The sequence below is a fragment of the Mustela erminea genome, chromosome 1 (assembly GCF_009829155.1).
Source record: "Mustela erminea isolate mMusErm1 chromosome 1, mMusErm1.Pri, whole genome shotgun sequence".
Lineage (NCBI taxonomy): Eukaryota > Metazoa > Chordata > Mammalia > Carnivora > Mustelidae > Mustela > Mustela erminea.
The window spans coordinates 13,375,997-13,397,818 of record NC_045614.1 but is presented as its reverse complement, the minus strand read 5'-3'; the positions used below and the strand labels follow the sequence as shown (position 1 = coordinate 13,397,818).

The 21,822-nt window shown below is 60.0% G+C and overlaps 3 protein-coding genes across 14 annotated transcripts in view; 1 reads left to right on the top strand and 2 right to left on the bottom strand.

The window, feature by feature from the left end:
* CPAMD8 (C3 and PZP like alpha-2-macroglobulin domain containing 8) overlaps window positions 1–12,250 on the top strand; it is a 70,625-nt gene extending 58,375 nt beyond the window's left edge. For 3 of the 11 annotated variants that reach the window (XM_032314864.1, XM_032314837.1, XM_032314817.1), the window contains 13 exons: window positions 1,623–1,788; window positions 2,906–2,992; window positions 3,077–3,213; window positions 3,626–3,781; window positions 3,878–3,940; window positions 4,596–4,780; window positions 6,435–6,522; window positions 7,388–7,462; window positions 8,056–8,161; window positions 8,251–8,469; window positions 9,206–9,415; window positions 10,008–10,131; window positions 10,272–11,133. In XM_032314864.1, the coding sequence (XP_032170755.1) occupies window positions 1,623–1,788; window positions 2,906–2,992; window positions 3,077–3,213; window positions 3,626–3,781; window positions 3,878–3,940; window positions 4,596–4,780; window positions 6,435–6,522; window positions 7,388–7,462; window positions 8,056–8,161; window positions 8,251–8,469; window positions 9,206–9,415; window positions 10,008–10,131; window positions 10,272–10,302 (1,647 nt within the window). In that variant the 3' untranslated portion in view covers window positions 10,303–11,133. The other 8 variants (XM_032314845.1, XM_032314826.1, XM_032314855.1 and 5 more) reach the window with 8 other exon arrangements.
* A 1,080-nt stretch (window positions 12,251–13,330) lies between these two features.
* Window positions 13,331–15,405, bottom strand: F2RL3 (F2R like thrombin or trypsin receptor 3). 2 transcript variants are annotated; one of them, XM_032314912.1, is made up of 3 exons: window positions 15,093–15,405; window positions 13,862–14,832; window positions 13,331–13,542 (listed from the first exon to the last, which is right to left on the bottom strand). In XM_032314912.1, exons 1-3 carry the CDS (start codon window positions 15,400–15,402, stop codon window positions 13,468–13,470), a joined length of 1,356 nt encoding a protein of 451 aa, XP_032170803.1. In that variant the 5' UTR covers window positions 15,403–15,405; the 3' UTR covers window positions 13,331–13,467. The 2 variants fall into 2 exon arrangements, with proteins under 2 accessions (XP_032170803.1, XP_032170798.1); XM_032314907.1 differs by lacking the exon at window positions 13,331–13,542 and having other exon boundaries at window positions 13,549–14,832.
* Window positions 15,406–19,796: 4,391 nt separating this feature from the next.
* The window catches only part of SIN3B (SIN3 transcription regulator family member B), a 34,439-nt gene continuing 32,413 nt past the window's right edge, over window positions 19,797–21,822 (bottom strand). Inside the window, 1 exon segment of the mRNA XM_032314804.1 lies at window positions 19,797–21,698. Within this exon segment, the coding sequence (XP_032170695.1) occupies window positions 21,468–21,698 (231 nt within the window). The 3' untranslated portion in view covers window positions 19,797–21,467.

Sequence of the window (21,822 nt, the reverse complement as noted above, 5' to 3'; positions counted from 1 at the left end):
TTCAGTTCTTGGGGAGGACTCTCTTCCTGGCTTGAAGACCGCCACCTTCCTGCTGTGTCCACACAAGGCCTTTTCCTTGGTACATACATGTGGAGAGAGCGCGAGTTCTGGTGTGTCTCTTCTTCAAGGAAGGACCGTAATCCCATGTGGGGACTTCACCTCACCTAAACCCGATCACATCCCCAAGGCCCCACCTCCTAATATCATCACACTGGGGTTAGGGCTTCAACATATTGTGGTGGGGGGGGGGGCGCTGGCATTCAGTCCATAGGACCCCCATACCTTGGAATGTGAGCATATATGGAAATAGGACCTTTAAAGAGATAATCAAGTTAAAATGAGGCCGTTAGGATGGGTCCTAATCCAGTATGACTAGTGTCCTTATAAAAGGGGGCCGTTGGACACAGGTTCACACAGAGGGAAGACAGCCAGCCACAAGCCCAGGGGAAAGGCCCGGAAAAGGGCCCTTGGAAGGAGCCAACGCTGCCCACACCTTGATCTCGGATTTCCATAAGACAATACGTTTTTACTTTTTAAGCCTCCCTCTTCGTGGAACTTTGTTACACGGCCCAAGCAAACCCATATACCCTGCCTCTGAGATGACCAGCTGTCCTGGTTGGCCGGGTCAGAGGGGGTCGCAGGATGTGGGGCCAGTGGGGTCCTGCCCCTCTGAGCTTCAGAGACCTGGGTCCCTCAACATTCCTGAGGCGGCCCTCTCCTCCATGCTCTGGTAATGGTTTTTATTTCAATGATATGGACATTCTGGTCATTCTGACCCTGTCACATGTTTAGAGCTGGGCCATGCTTGTCTTCGTTCACTCAAGAATTTGAAGGCTCCTGGATTCAGGTCCGGGGCTGCTGTCACCAGAACCACAAACAACGGCTTACGACCACGGTTTATTCTGTCCCAGTTTGGGAAGCCAGGGGTCTGAAGTCAAGGTGCCAGCAAGGCTTAGAGCTCTCAAGGCTCGAAGGGAAAATCCTTCTAGGCCTCTTCAGTTCTTGGGGAGCTCCTGGCGTTTCTCATCTCCTGGCCGTGTTGCTCCAGCCTCTCCATGACCTTGTGCCTGCGTCTCTGTGTTCACTCTTCTTAGGGGGACCTCAGTCCTTACTGCAACGGTGCGGCCCTGTGCCGGGGCTGGGCTTGTGTGGGCCCGGCCAGGGATCTGCTGGACCTGCTCTGTCATGTCTGGTTTCTGTCCTCCAGTGGGTCACAGTGGGTTGGGGGAAAGTGTGGTCAGAGTTGGTGGACTTCCTGGAGGTGGTGACCATCGAGGTGAGGCCTAGAGGGTGAGGTGGGAATGGGCAGGGGGTCTCAGAATCCAACTCAGTGATGGAGTAGTTGGAACAGGGCGGTCAGGGCTCTGCCAACTTCCCCCAGAACTCCTCTGAGCTAATCTGCTGTTCTCAGACCCCATTTGGAAAAAGTTGGCCCCAACACGAAGGGGATGGTGTTTTGAAAGCCAGGTCTAAGGCTGTGGGAGCCCCAGAGGGAGGCAAAATGAGAGTCTGTGAGCCAGGCAGCCTCTCCCTTGGTGCGCCCTGGGAATCTGTGGGTGGGCGGGTGGGTGGGGGAACAGAGCAGCCTCCCAGGGCTCCACTACCCCCCCTCCATCCTGCAGGAGGAGAGGAGCGCCATTGCCAGAGCGCGGCATTTCCTGGAGTCCAGTGCGCCCCTGGCCACGGACCCCTACAGCAGCGCCCTCACCACCTACGCGCTGACCCTGCTCCGCAGCCCAGCAGCCCCCGCGGCCCTGCGGAAGCTCCGCAGCCTGGCCATCATGCAGGGTAGGGCCCCCCACCGCCACCCCGGAGGCCACTGTGGGGCCTGCCTACGGTGCACCCAGGAGGCAGCTCACGGACACATGCTTGGTTCTAAGGAGGCACACTTTGCTCACTCTGTTCGGTTTGTTACTCGTCACATTTCCTTAGTGGCTCCGTTTGATGAAATGACTTGAGCCCGAATGTCATTTTTCTCCCTTGTAAAATAAGGGGTGGCAACCCCCGCCCCAGGGAGGGTCCCCGCCCTCCACCGTTGGGTGAGCCTTGAGAAACCTTTTCCATCTTCAAGATGTCGGTCTCCCCATCGACCAAATGACTACCCACTATGTTTGGGGAGCCCCGGGTCGCAGAGACTTCTCCGATGGAGCCCTTCCCTCCCACCTCCGGCCCTCATCACACTCCCCACCTTCCCCAGCAGCTTCTCGGCTTATGATGTCACCTGAAGAATGCTTGCATTGCCAGGAAGAAAAAAAAAATTAAGCAAAATTCTAAAACCACCCAATTGGATGACAGTGCCTAGGAGTCCCTGCTCGGCCAGGGGAGCGCTGATCTCTCTGGGGTCTCAGGGCCTTGTACACTCACGTGAGCTCAGAATCCTTGGAGCCTTTGCAAGTAGCAAGTGGCTTCCTCGGTCCTGAGTAAGGACAGCCGGAGCCCCATCAGGGCCCCGTCAGGAGAGAGGCCGCTGATGTCTGCCAGGGATGCGGGAGGGATGGGGTCTGTCATGGAATTGCAGATGGGAGACAGCCCTAAGGCCCTTCTCTAATTTCATTTATTTATTTGACAGAGAGAGCGAGAGAGGGAACGCACATGGGGGGAGTGGGAGAGGGAGAAACAGGCTTCCCGCTGAGCAGGGAGCCAGACTCGGGGCTCGATCCCAGGACCCTGGGATCATGACCTGAGCTGAAGGCAGACGCTTAATGACTGAGCCACCCAGGCGCCCCAACCCTAAGGCCCTTCTTGCCCCAGCCCTCTGCCCCTGGCACCCTCCTCCCCTGGTGTCCATCCCCACCCGCGCCCCCGATGTCTCTTCTTGAGGCCATATGCACTGACCCTCCCCAAGGGATGCCAGGCCGTAAACTGAACTGGGTCGTGGCCCCTGACCAGTCCTGGCCCCCTACAGATGGGGTCACCCACTGGAGCCTGACGGGTTCCCGGGACACGGACAAGGAGGCATTCCTGAGCTTCAGCGATGGGGTCTCTCGGTCAGGTACCAGCCCGCTGCTTTGGGTACTGGGTGCTGGGTCCCGGGTCCCAGCACTGAGAGGGCCCCAGGCAGCCTCGTCTGTTGCAGTGGTCTCGGCTGAGGTGGAAATGACGGCTTACGCGCTGCTGACTTACACCCTCCTGGGTGATGTGGCCACCGCCCTGCCCGTGGTGAAGTGGCTGTCCCAGCAGCGGAATGCGCTTGGGGGCTTCTCCTCCACTCAGGTAAGTTGAGCAGGGCCCAAGGATGGGGCTCAGCTCCCAGCGGGGTCACTGAGGTTCAGGCTTGAGGCTCAGAGCTCACCAGGAAGCCACTGCCTGCTTCAGGTCCCAGGGTGACTCCTGGGGGACATGGAGTCCAGGGGAAGGCAGAGGATGGAGCCTGAGGGTCTGATGCACTGGGTTGGGACTGGGACCCAGCTTCTGCCTCTGCGGAGTTGCCAACCCATCATTAGGACCCCCAGTCCACGGATGTCTGTACCAGACTCACCCTCCATTCCAGCCACAAGGGTCTCTGGCTGTCAGAGAGGGTCCACGCCTGGTGCCTCCAGTTTGGGCCAGATGTCCCAGGGTGGGGGCAGGGGGCCGCGGGCTGACCTGTCCCCGGGGCTGTCAGCACCTCCTTGTCTACCCCCAGGACACCTGCGTGGCTCTGCAGGCCCTGGCGGAGTATGCCATCTTGTCCCATGCTGGCAGTGTCAACCTCACCATCTCCCTGGCCTCCACCAACCTGGACTACCAGGAGACCTTCGAGCTTCATAGGGCCAACCAGAAGGTTCTGCAGACGGCGGCGGTGTGTATTCCTGGACCGGACGTTGGGGGCCCCACCCCGCTGCCCACCCACTCCGGTGTGTCTGCGGAGGGCATCACGGTGTCCTCGCTCTTACAGATCCCCAGCCTCCCCACGGGGCTGTTCGTGAGCGCCAGGGGAGAAGGCTGCTGCCTGATGCAGGTGAGTCTGTGGGGACACCGGTGCTCGTGGGGGCATCTGGAACCTGGGGGCTCCAGGCTCAGACTGTGCCCCCCCCCGCCATGCAGCTGTGACTGTACCTCCTCTTGGGTGTGGCCCCCCCCACAAAAATCCACCTGACCGGCACTTGATCCAGGGGTCTCCGACCATAAGCAGACACCCTCCCCCACCCCCGGAATTGGCCCATGTTTACTCTCCCTGCTGCTGCCCGGACCAGGACGCCTCCCCCAGGCACCCTCCCTCAGTCCCTGGTCCAGGATGCCTGAGCCTCGCCCTCTCTGCAGCCACCCAGTCGCCAGGCCCTGGGACTTAAGCTGCATTCTGGTCTTGTGGGCTCCGGCTAGAGGGCAGAGGGCAAGTCGGCTTGGAGACCCTGGAAGCCTCAGCTTCCCCATCTCGAAAACAGGAGCCAAGACAACACGGTGGCTAGGTGGTGCGTGACCTGGGCTTGACAAGCGTGCAAAAGGGATGGCAGTCGGATCTACACTTGCGTGGGCAGTTGTAGGGCAAAATGAAGTGAACAGTAGTCCCCATGTCTGTCGTGGATACCGCTTCCATCTTTATTCTGGCCATGGTGCTGCCTCTCCCCTCCCCCCACCCCGGGTTCCCTAAGCCTCGGTCCTCGCACACTCCCCAGATTGATGTCACCTACCATGTGCCGGACCCGGTGACCAAGCCAGCCTTCCAGCTGTTCGTGAGCCTGCAGGAGCCTGAGGCTGAACCGCGGCGGACCCCCGCTCCCGCCTCCTCCGCTGATGATGACGACCCGGCAGCCGATCAGCATCAGCAGGAGTACCAGGTGACCCTGGAGGTGTGCACCAGGTAAGGCCACCTCCCCACTGGCCAACACCGCTGCCTGGGCCTCTAAGGAGGGCCATGTTTGAGGAGCATGGCCTCCAGGGACCGAGGCGCTGAGCAGATGCTCAGTCTGAGCCTGTGGATTGTGATGCTGTCAGCTAGAATGTCCGCGGCACGGCTCTGGCCCACTGTGGTGGCTGGACCAGCCCTGGTGGCTCCTGCTGTGGTTGCAAGATATGTCAGCAAGAGCCATCAGGGGACCTTGAGGGACGGGGTTCCATATCCACTGCTCCTGGAGGTTACCGGGCACACCCGGGGCTACACAGCGAGGTCACAGGCAGAAAGTCTGGACCTGGGTGGGGCTTTGCCTTTTATTGGGGCAGAGAGTGGGGGCCTAGGGTTTCACCAGTCCCCTCTTATTGGCAAAATTTTAAAAAGATATACACAGGAATGAGGGAGCGGGAAGGGAAAAGCGGGTCAGTTATCTCGGGACCCAGGGTTTTCTAAAAGGGGAACTTCATGGCGGCAGCGGGCGGGGGCACCTGGCTCCCTTGTCTAGGTGCTTATCTGTAGCTGGATCACACAGCTGGCAATATGTTGACCAAGATGGATGTGTTTGGGATGCATGCTTTTGCAATCAAATGCTTACTGTCAGGCACTTAGACCGCAGATGGGTTTTGAAATGAGGAGGGAGATGGAAACTTCCAGATTGATGGAGCAGACCCCAGTGACAGGTGAGGCAGGTGGCCCAGGCGGGGACCGCTGTTTGTGGCCTCTGCCTGATGTGCCAGACCGAGGCTCCTGGGTTCCCTGACGGTGACCCAGGGACCAGGCCACAGAGGGTCTTAGGGGAGGGCACGGGCAGCTGCCCTTAGAGGATGCTCGTTACCTTGGTGACGATTTGGGAGCCCAGAGGTGGATGGTTGTCATGGCATCCAAAGCCCATTGGAGCTGCCAAGGCTGCCCTCCTTTGCCATGACCTTCGACCTGCCATCAACTGGGGTAGGGGGAGCAGGAAGCAGCCGGGCTGGCCCCAGCTCTCTGGCCCCATCAGGCCTGCTGGGGACATCTTTATCCCTCTCAGATGTTTCAGAAAGAACCCCTGTGTGCCATCCAGTTATGGGCGTGCTCAGGCCACACCCCCACAGGAAGCCTCCCGAGGGGCTGTGGCTGCCATGGCCCTTGGGCCCACAGTCTGGAGGTCCCTCTGTGAAGGTCAGCCACCCTCCTTGTCACCAGCACCTGGCACCAGGAGGGCCTGGCCCGGAGCAAGCCCCAGAGGCTGTTATGCACACCCCATGTCACAGAAGGGGATATGGAGGGCTGTCCCTGGGCAGTGACGGGGGATCCCCGTTCACCGTGGCTCCCGTGGCCCCACGGAGCCGCTTCCTGTGCTGGGGACATAGCGTGGGGTTCGGGGCAAGCACGGCCCAGAGTCAGCAGGCCTCGGTCAGGCTCAGAGCCCTCCGCAAAGCCCTCTCCTTATGGTCTTAGGGTCTCGGGTGTGAAATGGGCTGACCGGTCGCCCAGCCAGCTGTGTTTGTACCAATGGGCCACATGGCCAGGCCCAGGGTGTGCTCCCTAGGCCTTCAGCTGTGGGGATTATGAGTGTCAGAGGGGACTGTGAGTTCCATCTCGGGGCTTGAGCTCCAGGGCCTGTCTCTCCTCTCATTGGAAGGTGGCTGCATGCGGGGTCCTCCAATATGGCCGTCCTGGAGGTGCCCCTACTCTCGGGCTTCCGGGTGGACCGCGAGAGCCTGGAGCAGGTGAGGTGGCGCCGGTAGGCGGGAGCCCGGCAGTCTCTAGCTGACTGCCCTGTCCAGGTTGCAAATTCCCAGCCCTTCATAATTTTTTTTTTTTTTTTGGCCTTTCTGGGCAGAGTTGGTTCTTTGGGGCCAGTCACCGTCTGAGGGGTAGGTGGGGAGGAATGGGATGCAGGTGGAGGAGGGGGGATTCAGCAAACATGGGTGAGCTGTAGGGACAACACCCTGGTTCTCCAGAAACCTGCCACTGCCCTCAAATTCCAGGGAGACCAGTCCCATGTCCCCTTTTGTGTGTGGGAGGCACAAAGAGGGCGGCGCTGTCTTGCCCAAGGCCGGAGGAGGTCTGCCGTGTGGGGAGGATGGAGAAGGAAAGGCTGCTCCTGGGGCTGGGGGTGATCAGGGAGGCTGGGCAGAGCACCAGGGTAAGGAGAGGGGCCCGCACAGAGGACTTGGGTTTTTACATCAAAAATGGGGATGTCCCAGGCTGGATGGTGGCTGAATGTCGCGGCTGAGGTCAAAGCAGGTGGCCTGGCTCAGCTGGGCACTAGAGCTGGGGCTGGATACAGGGAGGCTGCAGGAAGGGAAGGGGAGGTAAGGGGAGGCAGGAGCTCGGGAAAGGGGTAACCAGCCTCACATCCCCTCTCCCCGGCCCTGGGTGGGCTGTCAAGTTCTGGGGAGCTTTGACCGCCATCCCTTGGCCCTGGCCCCGACCCCCATGGGGACTTGCTGGATGACCACAGGCAAGTCGCCAGCCTCTGGGGCCTTGGCCCACCTCCCACTGACCAGTGCAGGCCCCGCAGAGACGGGGGGAGGAAGCTGGCCCTGGGGGAGGGACTGGGTGCACCCTGACCTCTGGCTTCCTTGCCAGCTGCTCTTTGACAAGCATTTCACGCTGAAAAGGTACGAGGTGGCCGGACGCAGAGTGCTCTTCTACTTTGATGAGGTACTGTTCTGGGGTGGGGGCGCGGGCAGGGGTGGAGGCTTCTACAGTACCCCGTGGGTGAGGGTAGAGAGCTGTCAGGGCGGTTCTGGCAACCATCTCATAGCGTGAAAAAGAAACGGGGACAATCCATCCAGGTAGAGATGGCGCAGCTGGTGGCTTAGTGCCCCAGCCAGCTCACCTGGGTGGAAAAAGTTGGGAGGGGAGGGGATAGTGTTCAGACACAAAGAAGGAATGCAGAGCGGATGCATATAGATGAACCTGGAAAACATGCGGAGTGAAAGAAGCCAGACGCAAAAGGCTTCGTGTATATGAAATGTCCAGAACAGGTAAATCCATGAGACACACAGCAAATTGGTGGGGGGAGGGGGCGGGAGTGGGGAGTCCAAGACCAGCAGAGATGTTTTCCCAGGTAGGATGGAAGGACCCACGGGATTGAGTGGAATCAGGTTTCTGTGTTTCACGCCTCCTGGGTACCCCGAAATCGGCCAGTTCTGGGGGCCCATGCTTTGATGCATAGCAGAGCATAGGGGCTGTAGCTTATCCCTGAACCCAGTGGCCCCAGCCAGGTCCGAGCCGGTCTGCTAACCCCGCAGATCCCCAGCCGGTGCCTGACCTGCGTGCGGTTCCGGGCGCTGCGTGAACATGTGGTGGGCAGGACATCCGCGCTGCCCGTCTCTGTGTACGACTACTATGAGCCTGGTAGGCCCGTGCTCACCCGCACCCCCCAGCTCAGTTCCTCATCTTGTCACCCCATCACTTGGTCGCTCATCCCCTGCCTCGTCCCGCAGCCTTCGAAGCCACGCGCTTCTACAACGTCAGTGCCCGAAGTCCGCTTGCCCAGGAGCTGTGCGCGGGACCTGCGTGCAACGAGGTGGAGCACGCTCCGGCCCAGGGCCCGGGTGAGTGCGCGGGCCACTGCCTCCCCTACCACCAGCCACCTCGACCGTCCTCTTGGAGCTCAGATCAGAGCGGGGAAGCGGGGTCCCCGAGCCGAGGAGGACAGCTTGGTAAAGGCAGGAGGACAGACCTCGGTCCAGGGAGCACACTTTGGGGGCGGGGCCGAGAGGGGCGGGGCCGGGAGGTGGGCAGGGGCGGGCCGAGAGGGCTGTTGGGCGGGCGATGGGCAGGGGCGGGGCCGAGAGGGCTGTGGGCGGATAGCGGGAGGGGGCGGGGCCAGGAGGGGGCAGGGGCGGGCCGAACGGACTGTGGGAGAACAGCGGGAAGGGGCGGGGCCGAGTAAGATGTGGGCGGGCAGTGAGAAGGGGCGTGGTCGAGCGGGCTGTGGGCGGGCGGTGAGGAGGGACCGGGCCGAGCTGGGGTGCACGTGAGACTGGGAGAGGGTGGGGCCGATTGGGGTGGGAGCGCTTCCAGAGCAGAACCCGTGGTGCCCCTTCTTCCACAAACCAGAGGTGTAGGAACTGCAGGTCCCTGGCCATGAAGTGAGTGAGGGGCCACAGCAAAATTCTGGGTGGGACTGGGACCCTGTTCTTCATTTTTTAAACATTTGAAATAAGTTTAGACTGCCTTCGTTGATAACTTTTATTTGTTTTCGCAAATAGTAGGCAAATACTTTGCATGAAATTCCACCAGATCAGGGCTCAGGGACTCCAGTAACTGTCGCGCCCCAGTCCCCACCCTGTGAAAGGTGGTAATCCCTGCCCCCAGGGAATTTTCCCTCACTCCAGCGCCGACCAGCTGGGGGTTGGGGTCCCGAAGACCCTGCCGACTTCGCTTCGCCCCTAGGCTGGTCCCCGCTTGAGCGGGGTCCTGTGGCCTCCCCAGAGGAGGGGGCGAAGATTACGCGCTGTGGCTGCGCCCGCGACTGTAGCGCCGGTGGGGACCCGGTGTGCGGCTCCAATGGAGTCGTCTACACCAGCGCCTGCCACCTGCAGGAGGCTGCCTGCCTAGGCCGCGCCAGATTGGAGCCCGTGTCCCCTAGCCACTGTGCCCTCGGTGAGGACCCACCTTGGGTCTGGCCTCTGGGACCCCAGCTCCCCCTGGACATAGTGCACTGCCCTATCTTCTTCATCACCTCTCCCTCCTGCCTATTGCCTCCTCCCCATCACCTCCTCCTCTTCTCTAACACCTTCTCCCCTTCCTCCCCATCACCTCCTCCCTCCTGTCTAGCATCACTCTCTCCTTCCTCTCCTCTCCCCTTACCCCCACCCCTCCCTCTCTCACAGCCCTAGATTCCCTTTCCCTGGTCCTCCCAGCTTTCCCCGCAACGGTGGCCCCCGCATCTCTCCTCCAGGCTCTGTCTTTCTGTCTCTGTTCCTTAAGCTTTGTGTCCTCCCCCATCTCTGGTTCCTTGTGTCTGCGTTCCTGTGGCTCCTCAGTCTTGCTGAGTCTCTCCCCTCCCCCACCCAAAGTTTGTGCCTTTCTGCATCTACCCCCATCTCTGAGCTCTGTGTCCCCTTCCCTCACTCTTGTGACCTCCCACTTCCTGCCTGTTGCTCTGGGACACGTCATCTCGCTTTTCCCGTCTCTCCCCCGGGCTGTCTCCCTCTAGGGCACTCCTACCGACCTAGCCCCACCTTCCTTCCAGAGCAGCTGACACCGGCCTCTGCCTCCTACAGCTATGACTATGACCCAGCTCTCCCAGATGCTGGGCACCTGGCAGCCGGCCATGGCCATGAGGTGATGGACTTGGAAGGGGAGGCAGAGGACAGGTGAGAACCAAGCCCCCCCACCAGCGCCTTCCCCCTGCTTGCCCTGGACCTAACAGGGAGTGACAGTGACCATTAGACAGGTCAGCCTGCAGGTTTCCAGGAACAACCAATGGGGGATCCATTCTCTCTTCTCCCCACAGTCCAACACACATCAGAGAACAGCCTGTATGAGCATGGTGAGGCCGAGTCTCCCGAGGACACAACCCCAGGACACACCTTCCCCATGGGGCACCCTGGGACCCCGTTAAAGAAAGAAATTATTCATGATGCTTGTTAAGATGGCAGGGAAGACTGTTCAAGGGAGGGGACTGGAGATAGAAAGCAGGATCCTGCGGTGGGGTCTAGCAATAGAGAGGAAGACAGGACCCAGCTCTGAATACTACAAGAAAACGTGGGGGTTTATAGCCAAGGGCCAGGGGAGGGGGTGTCCGTGGACACCGGCACTTGGTCCGTGTGTATTTAAGATAATTACGGGTAGAACTGGGCTGATGGCTGTTGTTTCAGTATTTGTTCCATTTTTTCTTTCACGTGCCCCTTTTGCACTTATGGAATACTTTTGTAGCATTTCGTTTTGATTCAGTTCCGGGGATTAGAATATACACCCTTAACGTTTGCAGTTTACTTTGTTCTTTTCCCCGCTGTCACAACTGAGTCTGCAGTTTCCCCCCACGGAGAGCTTTGGGTCATCGCCACCATAGACAAGATATGCAACAGCTGCCCTTTGAGAGCTGCACCCACCCCCTTCCCCAACCCCACCAGAGAGTCTGTCGTTCTGGGAATGCTGTGTAAAGGGAATCCTCTTGAGATTGGCTTTTCTTACTTAGCGTTCCCGTGCCATCCACGCACGTTGTGCGGGTCAGAAGTGAACAAGCTGTCCCAGCACTGTGACCCGGTAGGGGTGGGCAGGGTCCCGAGTGTCCTCTCCAGGGCGGATGCATCTGTTCCAATGGGCAGAGGCAGCCAGGCTGGGCCACTGACGTGGAGGCTGACTTAGCAAAGGGCATGCCGGTGCCCTGCAGGGCTGGCAGCCCACGCTGTCTTTTTTCCTCTCTCCAGTCAGAGCGGCTTCTCTTCCTAACGCTCTGAGCAGGAGGACTTGACCTGGCTGCATCCTGTCCCTGTCGGCACCCCCAGAAGGGGGCCACTGATGGAAGAGCTCCCTTGACTCTGCCTCTGGTGACCCTGGCTTCCAAATGAACCTGATGCCCAGAACGCAAAGACCTGCCTCGATGGATGACGGGTCTCCTCCAGCCCTCTGTCAACAGCAGGGTCGGCCTCAATCCCCCTGCCTCCCCAACTGCACTTGGGGCTGGGCAACCCCCTCCTCGGGCCAGAGCAGCTCCCGCTCCAGGAGACGGGATGTTCCTGAGAAGGACCTGTGGCCAAAGGCCTCTGATGGAAGAGACACGATGACATTTAACCAAATCAGGGACATAGATGGCATCCATCCCCTCATCACCAACTTCGAAGTGAAACAGGCCACCTTTCTCCAAAATGCAAAGCTTAGGCTCCCTTTGGGGCACCTGGACTGATGAGCCCCTGGACCTAGACCTCGAATTGTCCCCTAATGATCACAGTCCCCACACCCCTCCATCTTACCCCAGGGGTCCCCGAATGTTTGGTGCTGACAGCACCAGGCCCTCAGGGAAAGCCTCAGGGCCTCAACCCCTGAGCCCCTGACTTCCTGGCGTCCCACATGGGGACTGCTCTCTCCCAGCATCCTGGAGGGGGAGCCCAGCTCTGCAACCAGACCTGCCTTCCGCCGGGTGTGGGGGGGTGGGGTGTGGGCGGGTTGTGCCTCTCAGCTGTGGTCCATTCCTCTTTGTGATCCTCAGGGGATGACTGTTTCTGGTCCCGCAGTGGCATGGCCTGTCATCTCCCCTGTGCGGTGGTATTTATTGCTGCCAACGCTGCTCATCTCTGACCTCCAGCAGGGACAGCACAGAAACCCTGAGGGCACTACCCAGCCACTGGGTCCCTGTTGTGCCACCCCGGCCACTTCCCGCTTCCCTTACCCCCACCCGCACCCCTGCTCCCTGTGGAGGCCACTCCCGTAATAAAAGCTCCCGTAATAAAAGCTCACTTCCAGAGTCACAGACAGGCTTTGGCCTGGGGGAGGGGGCAGCCCAGAGGGTGGGAGCCCCAGCTCCCATCAGGCCCCTCAGCACCTCTGTTCTCCAGTCTCCAGCTCAGCCTTTTGGAGCGGGTGGAGAGGAGTGTTTCAAATACCTGCACTCCAACATAATCGTAGGCTCCTATGCATTTGTAAGAAATTATGCCAGTACAGAGAGGTCCCGGGTACTGTTCACCCAGCCGCCCCCCCCACCTGCGGTGACATCTTGAAAAACTCCGACTTGGTCAACCACGCTGTTGACATGGATACACTGCGCTGATCTTACACTTCCCCAGGCTCGCTGGCACGTGCGTGTGTCCTAGGGCTCCCTGCCCACTGGCTCATTTTTCCCTAAGCCAGATACATATGGGCCCTGATGGGGAGCCCAAGAATGGCCCCCACTTCCCTCTGTCTTGGGGAAGCCTGCTTACTCCCACAGTTGATGCCTCCATGACTCTGGACACAGTGCTCAATGCTGCTCTCCAGGGTGGGGTCAGTGGCTCCCCTTCCCCACGTGGTAGGTACCCTTCCCCTGCATTCAGAACAGCTCAGACCCAGGGTAAACAGGTCGGGGTGGGGGGCGCGGGGCTGTAGCCCTCTCTCCCACTAGGCCCACCCATCCACTCTGCAGTTGCCCACCCACCTGGTCCTGGGGTGGTGGGGGACATTAACATAAAGAAGAGTCAGACCTTGGGTTAGGAGGAAGAGGTACTGTCCTGCCGCCAGGGTGACAGAGGGTGACAGTCCTGTGTGTCCCAATGACAGGCCACACCAGGCCTTGGGGAGAAGAATGAGGGCTTCTACCGTGATTGTCCAGGAGATGCCCCACGCCCTGAAGCCCATCCTAGAGCTAGACCCTGGGCTATGGGGAAGGAGGACTGCCAACCAGCCTCCTGGTCACCTGGGCCATGAGGGAGTGGGGGCCCAAGCCTTCTCCTGGGAGGGGTCCTGCACCTGGTGCACATGAGCATCAGCCCTGCCTCCACCCCACCTCGGATGCAAGGGAGCAGGCTGGTCCTGGGAATATGCATTTCACCCCCATATTAATTTTCTTTGCACTGCTCTAACCAAAAAACACAAAACAGGTGACTTAAAACAACAAATTTATTCTCTGACAGTTCTGGAGGCCATAAGCTTGAGATCAAGGTGTGAGCAGGGTTCGCTTCTGCGGGGGGACTCCGAGGGAGGGTGTCTCAGGCTGCCCACCTGGCTTCTGGTGGCTGCTAGCAGTCGTCCTGTTTCCTGGCTGCGGCTGCGTCACCCCCATGTCTGCCTTCGGATTCAGATGACCTCCTTCCCTGTGTGTATGTGTGGCCTCTCCTTATAAGGACACTGGTCACAGGGGATTTAGGGGCTCCCCCTACGCCAGGGTGACCAAATTGTAATAACACCTGTAAAGGGACCCTATTTCCAGATAAGCTCCCATTCAAGGGTTCCCCATAGATGTGAATTGGGAGGGAGATCCCCCGCTCCACCCCCTGCAACCCACCTCTCCATTTGCCCCGCCTTCTGGAGGGAGGGGCGTCACACGAGTGAGGTGGACCGTGTGCCCTGGGTTCCCCCCTCCCTGGAGGCTGTGGAGGCGCCCTGAGCCCCGCAGAGCAGCCCCTCCCGCACCTTGTCCCTGAACTCCACAGACACGTAGTAGTAGATGAAGGGGTCCACGCAGCTGTTGAGGGTGCTGAGAGCCAGGCTGGGCACGTAGGCGGCGTACAGGTCGCCCCAGGCGTCGGGGCGCGGGTCAGAGTAGTGCAGCAGCAGCAGGACGTTGCTGGGCACGAAGAAGACCAGGGCCGAGGCCAGCACGAGCGCGGTGAGCATCCGCGCGTGCCCGTAGCGCGGGCCCCCGGCCGCCAGCGCACACAGGGTGGCCCCGTAGCTCAGCAGCATGACCAGCAGCGGCAGGAAGCAGCCGAGCACCGCCAGGCAGAGGAAGGCGGGTCGCCAGTAGGAGGCCTGAGCACCCACGGGCAGCGCGTCGTGGCACAGCACGTGGTCCGAGTGCGACAAGCGGAAGGTCTGCTGCTGCAGCGCCAGGGGCAGTGCCAGGGCGACGGCCACCACCCAGGCCGCGGCGCAGAGCCCGGTGGCCAGGCGCCAGCCTCGCAGGGTGAGGGCGCGGAAGGGGTGCACCACGCCGAGGTAGCGGTCCAGGCTGACGGCCGCCAGCAGCAGCACCGAGCCGTACATGTGGCCGTAAAGCGCGGCGGTGGTCGCGCGGCAGGCGGCCTCGCCGAACGGCCAGTGCTGGTTCTGCAGGTGGTAGGCGACTCGCAGCGGCAGCGTCAAAGCCAGCAGGAGGTCAGCGGCCGCCAGGTTCATCAGCAGCATGGTGGAGGGCAGCCGCGGCACCCGGGTGGCCAGCACCCACAGCGCCAGACCGTTGGCGGGCAGCCCCACCAGCAGGGTCAGCCCGTAGAGCGCGGGCACCAGCCTCGTGGACACCCAGCCCAGCAGCAGTGCCCGAGAGCTGTCTGGGAGCTCCAGAATGTTGCTGTTGTTGGCCCAGAGCTGACCCGGGAAGCTGCGCGGGTGGGGGGAGTGAGGGGTCTCCTCCTGGGGCCCGGTGAAGGGCCCCAGTGTGCCATCTGGGGGAAAGGGGATACAGGTGTTGAGAGTCTGGGAGTTTCCTCCACCTACACTGCCCCCAAACACCTGATGCTTCCTTGGGCGGGGGGCTACAGTCTAGGCCCCAACTCTCAGGAGCCCTCAGCTTGGTGGATTAGAGCTGGACACAGTTCTGTGGGCTCAGGACTGGGCTGGAGGAACCCCCCTCCCCAATTCCCTGTCTCCTACTCCTCAACTGTAGGCCTCCCTCCAGTTCCAAGACAGGCCCAAGGTCACTCACCATTATCTCCTCCTGCGCTCCCCATCTCATCGTAGGTGAGAGTGTTCTGGCTGCCATCTTCCAGGCTGAACCCCAGCACCACGGGCCACAGCAGTGCAAGTGCCCACATGCTGTCAAAGCTCGGCACAGCCAGCTGCTCTGGGCTATGGCCGCTGACCTCAGGCTTCCTGCCTGGCTGACCCCCACCCCCAGCTTCCTGACTGCCGGTGGAGGAGTGGACAGGGCCCAGGGAGATAAACCAGCCCCTGCCCCCAACAAGCCTGTGGCAGGCCCGTGGTATGGGCTGAGGAGGCCTGGTGACTAGAGTCATACACAACGCGAGGTCCGGGTGCTGGGCCGGCGAGATGGGGGAGGAAGTTCCAGGCTGCAGTTCCCTCCTTCGGCCTTTGTCCAGCCCAGAAAGCCTCTATGGGCCAAGTGGCTACTTCCTGCTGGCCCGTCGTGTCTGCAGCCCCTGTTCCCATGACAGCCCGCCAGGTCACGTACTCAGGGGTTCTTGGCCCTTCCTGAAGCCTCTCCCCATCTCCTGTCTGTGCCTGGCTGGATCACAGCCCTGCCTCCCAGGTCATAGATCAGAGCACGTGACTGATCTCTCCCTGTCCGAGCACCCCAGGTCCCCTCGGGGGGCCGCCTGCCTTATTGTGGCCTCCCTCATTCCCCAGCACGCTGCCCTGGGCGGGCAGGCCCAAAGCGAGGTGCCGAGAGGGGAGGCACTTTGTGAGGCTGCAGTCTGCTGAAGGCATCTGAAGAGGTCTTGGTCCTCGGCCCGGACCCCTGATGCTGACCTATGCTATCCTGGGAGTGGAGAGGAGCCCCTTCGGCTCCCTTCAGTCCTGGCTCCATCCTCAGCCCGGGGCTGCTGGGAATGGTCATGGCCACACCTCAGCCTGAGCGTGGTGGTCAGGTCAGCCCAGGGCAGAGGGCACAGAGGGCCTCTGAGCCACCACCACCGTCCTCTGGGCCCTCCACTTCCCTGCACTCAGATGGGGCTGCGGTGTAGCTGGAAAAAAGCCAAGGGCCCTCAGAGGGCCTCTGTCTTCTGCACACAATCCCCTCTGATGTCCCTCTGGGGAGAGGCCTTGAGTATCTTGCCCTGGAGGTTCTCAGCCAGTATGATCAGGGTTGGGTCACGGTGGCGGTGGGGGAGGGGGACCTGAGAGCAGGAGGACCCTGAGGGGGTGGTGGGGGGTCAGGGAAGGAGAAATGAACTAGGGGTGGTAGAAGGAGAGTGATGTGGCCATGTCCTGCTTCTGGGAGCCTTAATCTAGCCACACACTCAAGGTCACAGGGACCAGCCAGGAAGTGACCGAGCAGTCCTGGACAGAGTCAGTGCAGCTGAGGGTGAGACACCGAGGTCCCTGCCCCCAGCCCAGGGTGGGGGACCAAGGCCTAGAGTTCCGGCTGAGACAGGGTCCTAGCCAGGAGCCTCCCACATTTCTGGACTGTTTCCACCAGCACTTGCGACAAATTCAGCCACACCTCTGTCTTTTGGCAGCTTGTGGCCAAGGTCACTCTCAGCACACAGGGGAACCCAGATGAGGACCCCCTGCTGCTGTCCAGGAGTGGAACAGGGAATCTGTGCAGGGAAGGCTGGGGGGCTAGCAGCTGGGCAACTCTGGGGCAGGGTGGACAGGAGCCCCCCCGGGAGGATGGTTTGACTGAAGAGTCCCGCGTCTGGGAATTGCCAGCAGGTACATGTGCACAGGAAATCACACATACAGGGGTATACCCCTTGCACAGAGGTGGGGATGCCTGTCAACCGCCCCATCACAGAAATCACCCTGTGCTAGCCGGTGGGGGGGGACCCCAACACTGGAGGCGCAGGGTGACCTGTCATGGCGAGGGAGTTCCTGCAGGATGCTGGGGGCAGCTGCCTTTGGGGAGAGGTACTTGGGTGCCTACTTCTCTCCGTGTTTTTTTTTTTTTTTTTGTACTATTGGGATTTTCTATATCATCCATTACTTTAATAAAAACTCACATTTTATTTACTTATTTAGCTCCATGCCCAACATGGAACCCAATGTGGGGCTTGAACTCACCACGCTGACATCAAGACCTGAGCTGAGATCGAGAGCCAGACACTCAAACCAACCAAGCCACCCAGGTGTCCCAAAAACTCACATTAAGGGGGAAAAAAAAAAAAAAAAAAGGCAGAATAGTAGCTTTAAAAAGGAGGGAAAACCTGATACAAATTCGTCCATGATAGGATATCATAATGGGAGTGAGATAAGCCAGTCACGAAAGCATCAAAACTATGAAGCCCCTTGAGGGGTCATATGCTCAGGGACAGAAAGGAGACGGGGCGGGGGTGGGAGGGGGTGCCAGGGGCTGGGGGCGGAGGTGGGGAGTCCGTGTTTCATAGGGACAGAGTTGCAGTTTGGAAGATGCTGAATCCTGGAGATGAATGGTGGGGACAGGAGATGAAGTACCTTCACCAACCATGTGAAGGTACTTAAAGCCACCGAACTGGCTGCTTAGAATGGCTCAATTTTATGTGTATTTTAACACCATTAAAAACGTACTTAAGGGGTGCCTGGGTGGCTCAGTGGGTTAAAGCCTCTGCCTTCGGCTCAGGTCGTAATCCCAGGGTCCGGGGATTGAGCCCCACATTGGGCTCTCTGCTCTGCAGGGAGCCTGCTTCCTTCTCTCTCTCTCTCAGCCCGCCTCTCTGCCTACTTGTGATTTCTCTCTCTCTGTCAAATAAATAAAATCTTCAAAAAAACCCCAAACAAACAAACTTATTTAAAAGGGTGGGGGAAAAGGGCAATCAGATCCGAGTCAGCAGCTAATGCTGGGTTCCCTCGGCTTGCAGCCTCACCTGAATGCCCCCGCCCCAAGTCCCCGGAGTCCATCCTGGCCCACCTCACTGTCTCCAGTGTTAGATGGAGGTTGGAGCACCGGGTAGCGCCTCCTCGAGTCCTTCCAGTATGACATCTCTCGGGGTCCCGTCTTCGTGGAGATTATGATTTCCTTCTGATGTCCTCTGAAGGCAGGTGGACTCCCAGCACCGTGCCTCCACCTCCCCTTACTCCCCGGCTGGGCCCCAGCCAGCGAGCAGGGACATGAACCCACTTCTGGCCAAGAGGAGGTTGCTCTGACCCCATCCGGGTTTGAAGTCTGGCTCTCCCAACTCCAGATGGCCCATACCTCCTCCCTGGGACCTCTGTCCAAGCTGCTGCACCGGGCCATGTGCGGGAGCTCGGGGACATTGGGCGGTGAGACAAGGTGCTGGAGACTCTTGGGCGAGCTGCCAGTGGTTCAATGGTTCGGGTCTCACTCCATACCCAGGGCCCTTGGCCTCCTACTGAGAGGTCCCAGTCCCCCAGTCCCCACCCCACGCCCTCCTGCGACTGCCTTGAGGTCAACTGGCTGTTCAGAACAGGTGGCCTCCTTCCCAGCCAGAACGTCAAGGGTAAGGTGCGGTTATACTTTGCAAAAGGTTTAACAGGATAACAGAAGAGAGAAGTAATACAATAGTAACATAATAATAATGGAATGAATGTGCACCAGGCCCTCCTGGAAGCCCCCACCCCCTCACCTCCCCAGGCACCACACGCAGGCTGCCTCCACCACCCGGGGGAGGGGAGGGCCGCCTGCCTGGTCCTGTGGCTTGGTCCCTCCCCAAACTTGGAGGAGGGAGGAAGGGAGGTGCATGGTGGGGAGGAGGGAGGACTGCTGTGTTCATCAGGGCCGTTCTTCATTGTGTGGCGATCAACTGCGGCAGACGGTGGCTTGGCACTATAGGCCCTTAGGATCCGGGACCTCTGTGGGTAAGCCCAGGCCCGGCAGGCTGGTCCCCTGCTCAGCGCCTCGCCAGGCTGCAGGCCTGGTGTCCACAGGGCCAGGTCATGCCCCCTTCCCAGCAGGACCAGCAGGTGACCCTCCTTCCCATTTATCATCACAGCCACAGGCCCCGCCCACTCTTCAGACCGATGCCCTTCCCTTTCAGGAGGCTGCCTGGCCAGGGCCGGCACCCCAGGACACCCCTCCCAGTATTTCCAAGCAGGCCAGTCTGTGAGGACACAGGGCCATGAGACCCATCCTCGATGTGGGCTCGAGGCAAGGAAGAATCTGGGACAGTACTGAGCCTCGTTCACCCAACTCCCTGGGAGGCCCGGACTCTCTGGAGGGGAAAGTGTGCACAACCAGGGGGCACTGTGTGTGTGTGGGGGGGTGCCCATGGATAACAGGGTTCCTGGAAGGCAGCAGGGGCAACTTGGGGGAGATTGAGGACCACAGGCCCAATGGGCAGAAAGGCCAGCCAGGAGCCTCACGGGGTATCTGCTAAGGGGACCCTAAGAAGAGCTGTGGTTTCCTACTTCCCTGGAGGTGGGGCCCGAGTGAGTTCAGAGGGGTGAAGACGAAGTCACAGGAGGTGTGTTGAGAAGGGGGGCCGGGCTGGGAGCAGGGGTCAGGGAGTAAGGAGGGAGGGTGGCTTTGTGGGCTGCGGGAGGGAAAGACCCCGTGTTGGGCAGGCGGAGAAGGCTCGGAGCCAACACCAGTCTTTAAATTGGGTTTGCCACGGGCAACACCTCTCCTTCCTACTGAAAATAAAAGCTGAGCTGGGAATGAACATTCCAGAAAACTGTGGGTGGGGACAGGACCCTCCTGTAGAGGCGTGGGGTCGCCACTTGGAGGTCTGGGGATCGCGAGGGCGCAGGTGCATATGGGGATTCAGAGACAAGCAACGACCAAGAGACCTCACGGAGTTAGGTCAATATTTAATTTTTAATTTTAATGTGCAAATAAATAGAAAAGGAAAACTACATTCAAAACAGCTGCAAAGGAAGTACAAGCCCCAGAACAGAAATTCTTCAAAAACAGAAGAGAGGCTCCCTAGAAGCATGCAGGGTGGGGCTCGGTGGGGTGTGGCCCGCACCCCAGGCCCACACGGAGGCACGGCAGGGGCCACGGGCTCCCGAGGATGGCGCCGGGAGGGTCTGGTTCAGGAATTCCGGTAAGTTCCCTTCTTACAAAACAAGGCTGTGGACAAAGTGCCTGGTAGACTTGAGCAAACACGGGCTAGGAGACCCTGGGCAGGGCACACTGGCCCTATAATCACCCAGACCCCAAGTCAAAAGCTTTGCAAATCTTGATTTCCACAGGTAACTTCTAGAAAACTTCTAGAAACATGTCTCCACTTCCCAGAACCGCGGATTTGGCACAGCTCAGTTTTTGGGAGGGTGAGGGCTGTCACTGGGTGGGCGGGAGGAAGGCTGCACATGAGGATGGCTCTGGGCCCCCTGTTTGTCGATCCCCTTTTGAGGGTGCCAGGAGCCCAGCTAGGGCCTCTCAGGGTGCAAGAATTCTAAAGAGCTGGTCCCCCGCCCGAACCGCTTGGCATTCTTGGCTAGAAAGCCTTGCACACCTCTGTATGACAGTTGCCTCAGCCCCTCACGCCCACACCGTCCAGGAACGGCAATGTCAAGGGCAGATCTGCAGAGTCCCATGAAGGCTCTCACTGCCCAAGGAACCAGGGGACTTGGCTGTTACAGAAGTTACAACCACTAAGAGAGCTTATGAATAAATATGTGTGCATATATATATTTCTAGAATGTCCTTCTTAGGTACAGGGCACCCCTGGGCCCTCTCAGTGTGGGCTGTTTGAGCTCACTGGGAGTTTCAGGCTGAGCCCCCTCCCCTTGAGAGGCCAGGAAAATACAGGTTTGGAGTCTCCTTTTTTCCAGAGCGGGGTCTCCTCGACAGTTCTGGTGCTGCCTGCCCACTCCACATCTTGACAACGGAGCAGAATCTCAACAGTTTGGCTGAAAGGGCCCCTCCTGCTTTCAAAGTGACCAAGGACCCCAAGCATCAGCTGAACTTGGCCCATGCCCCAACGATCAGATGCAGGCAGGGCCCATCTCGGGAAGTTTCCAGAAGCTTTCAGAACTGTTCAGGAAGGACACGCTTTTCAAGCAGATCCACCCCGGCCCGACTCCTTCAATGTTGGGGTCTCCTGAACACCGACCCCCAACCAAGCACGTGGTTCAGCACAGACTTTTCCAGATACTGTATGCACAAAGGGACCAATGGTGCCCCCGTCGTGGGATTTGGCACGTGTGACGAAAGCGGCCCAGCAGGTGCATAAAGGCGATCGCTTGCTCCTGGGCCAGTGTGTGGCGCCTCCTCCTTCCAGCAGGGAATGGGCCCCCAGAGATCAAGGGCAGGAGGAGCTCAGGTTTGGCACAGGACAGGCCCAAAGGAAGCAGGGAAGCCGAAAGGGATGGCGGCACAGGGCCACAAGCCAACACGACCCCATCGCGCTCCGGCGCTCGCAGCCTGTGGCAGCAAGGCTGGGGGACACACTGCTCCCCTCGGGTTGTTCGTGAAAAGGCCCCGGGGCTGCTCCGGGCCGAGGCGGTAGCCACGCGGGGGTTAGGGTGAGGCTGGGCGGCGGCCGTACTGCACACGGTAGCGGGTCACGGGCAGCCCGTGCACGCGCGCTGTCTCGCAGAGCGTCTTGCAGGGTACCATGTCCTCGTCCTCCTCGCCCATCAGCCAGTCCTGCACCAGGCCGGCCGCCTCCACCGTCACGTTGTCCTCCAGCCAGCGGCCGTGCCACTCCTCGAAGTGCTGGTGGTGGCGCAGCAGGACCAGGGGCTGTACCTGAGGGGGGACGGGTGTGGAGTCAGGGCAGCCCCAGATGGCGGGGTGGGGGGGGGTCAGTGGGAACCCGGGAGCGCACCCCTCCTAGATGGCTGGGGATGGGAACCTGGGGGCACACTCCCTC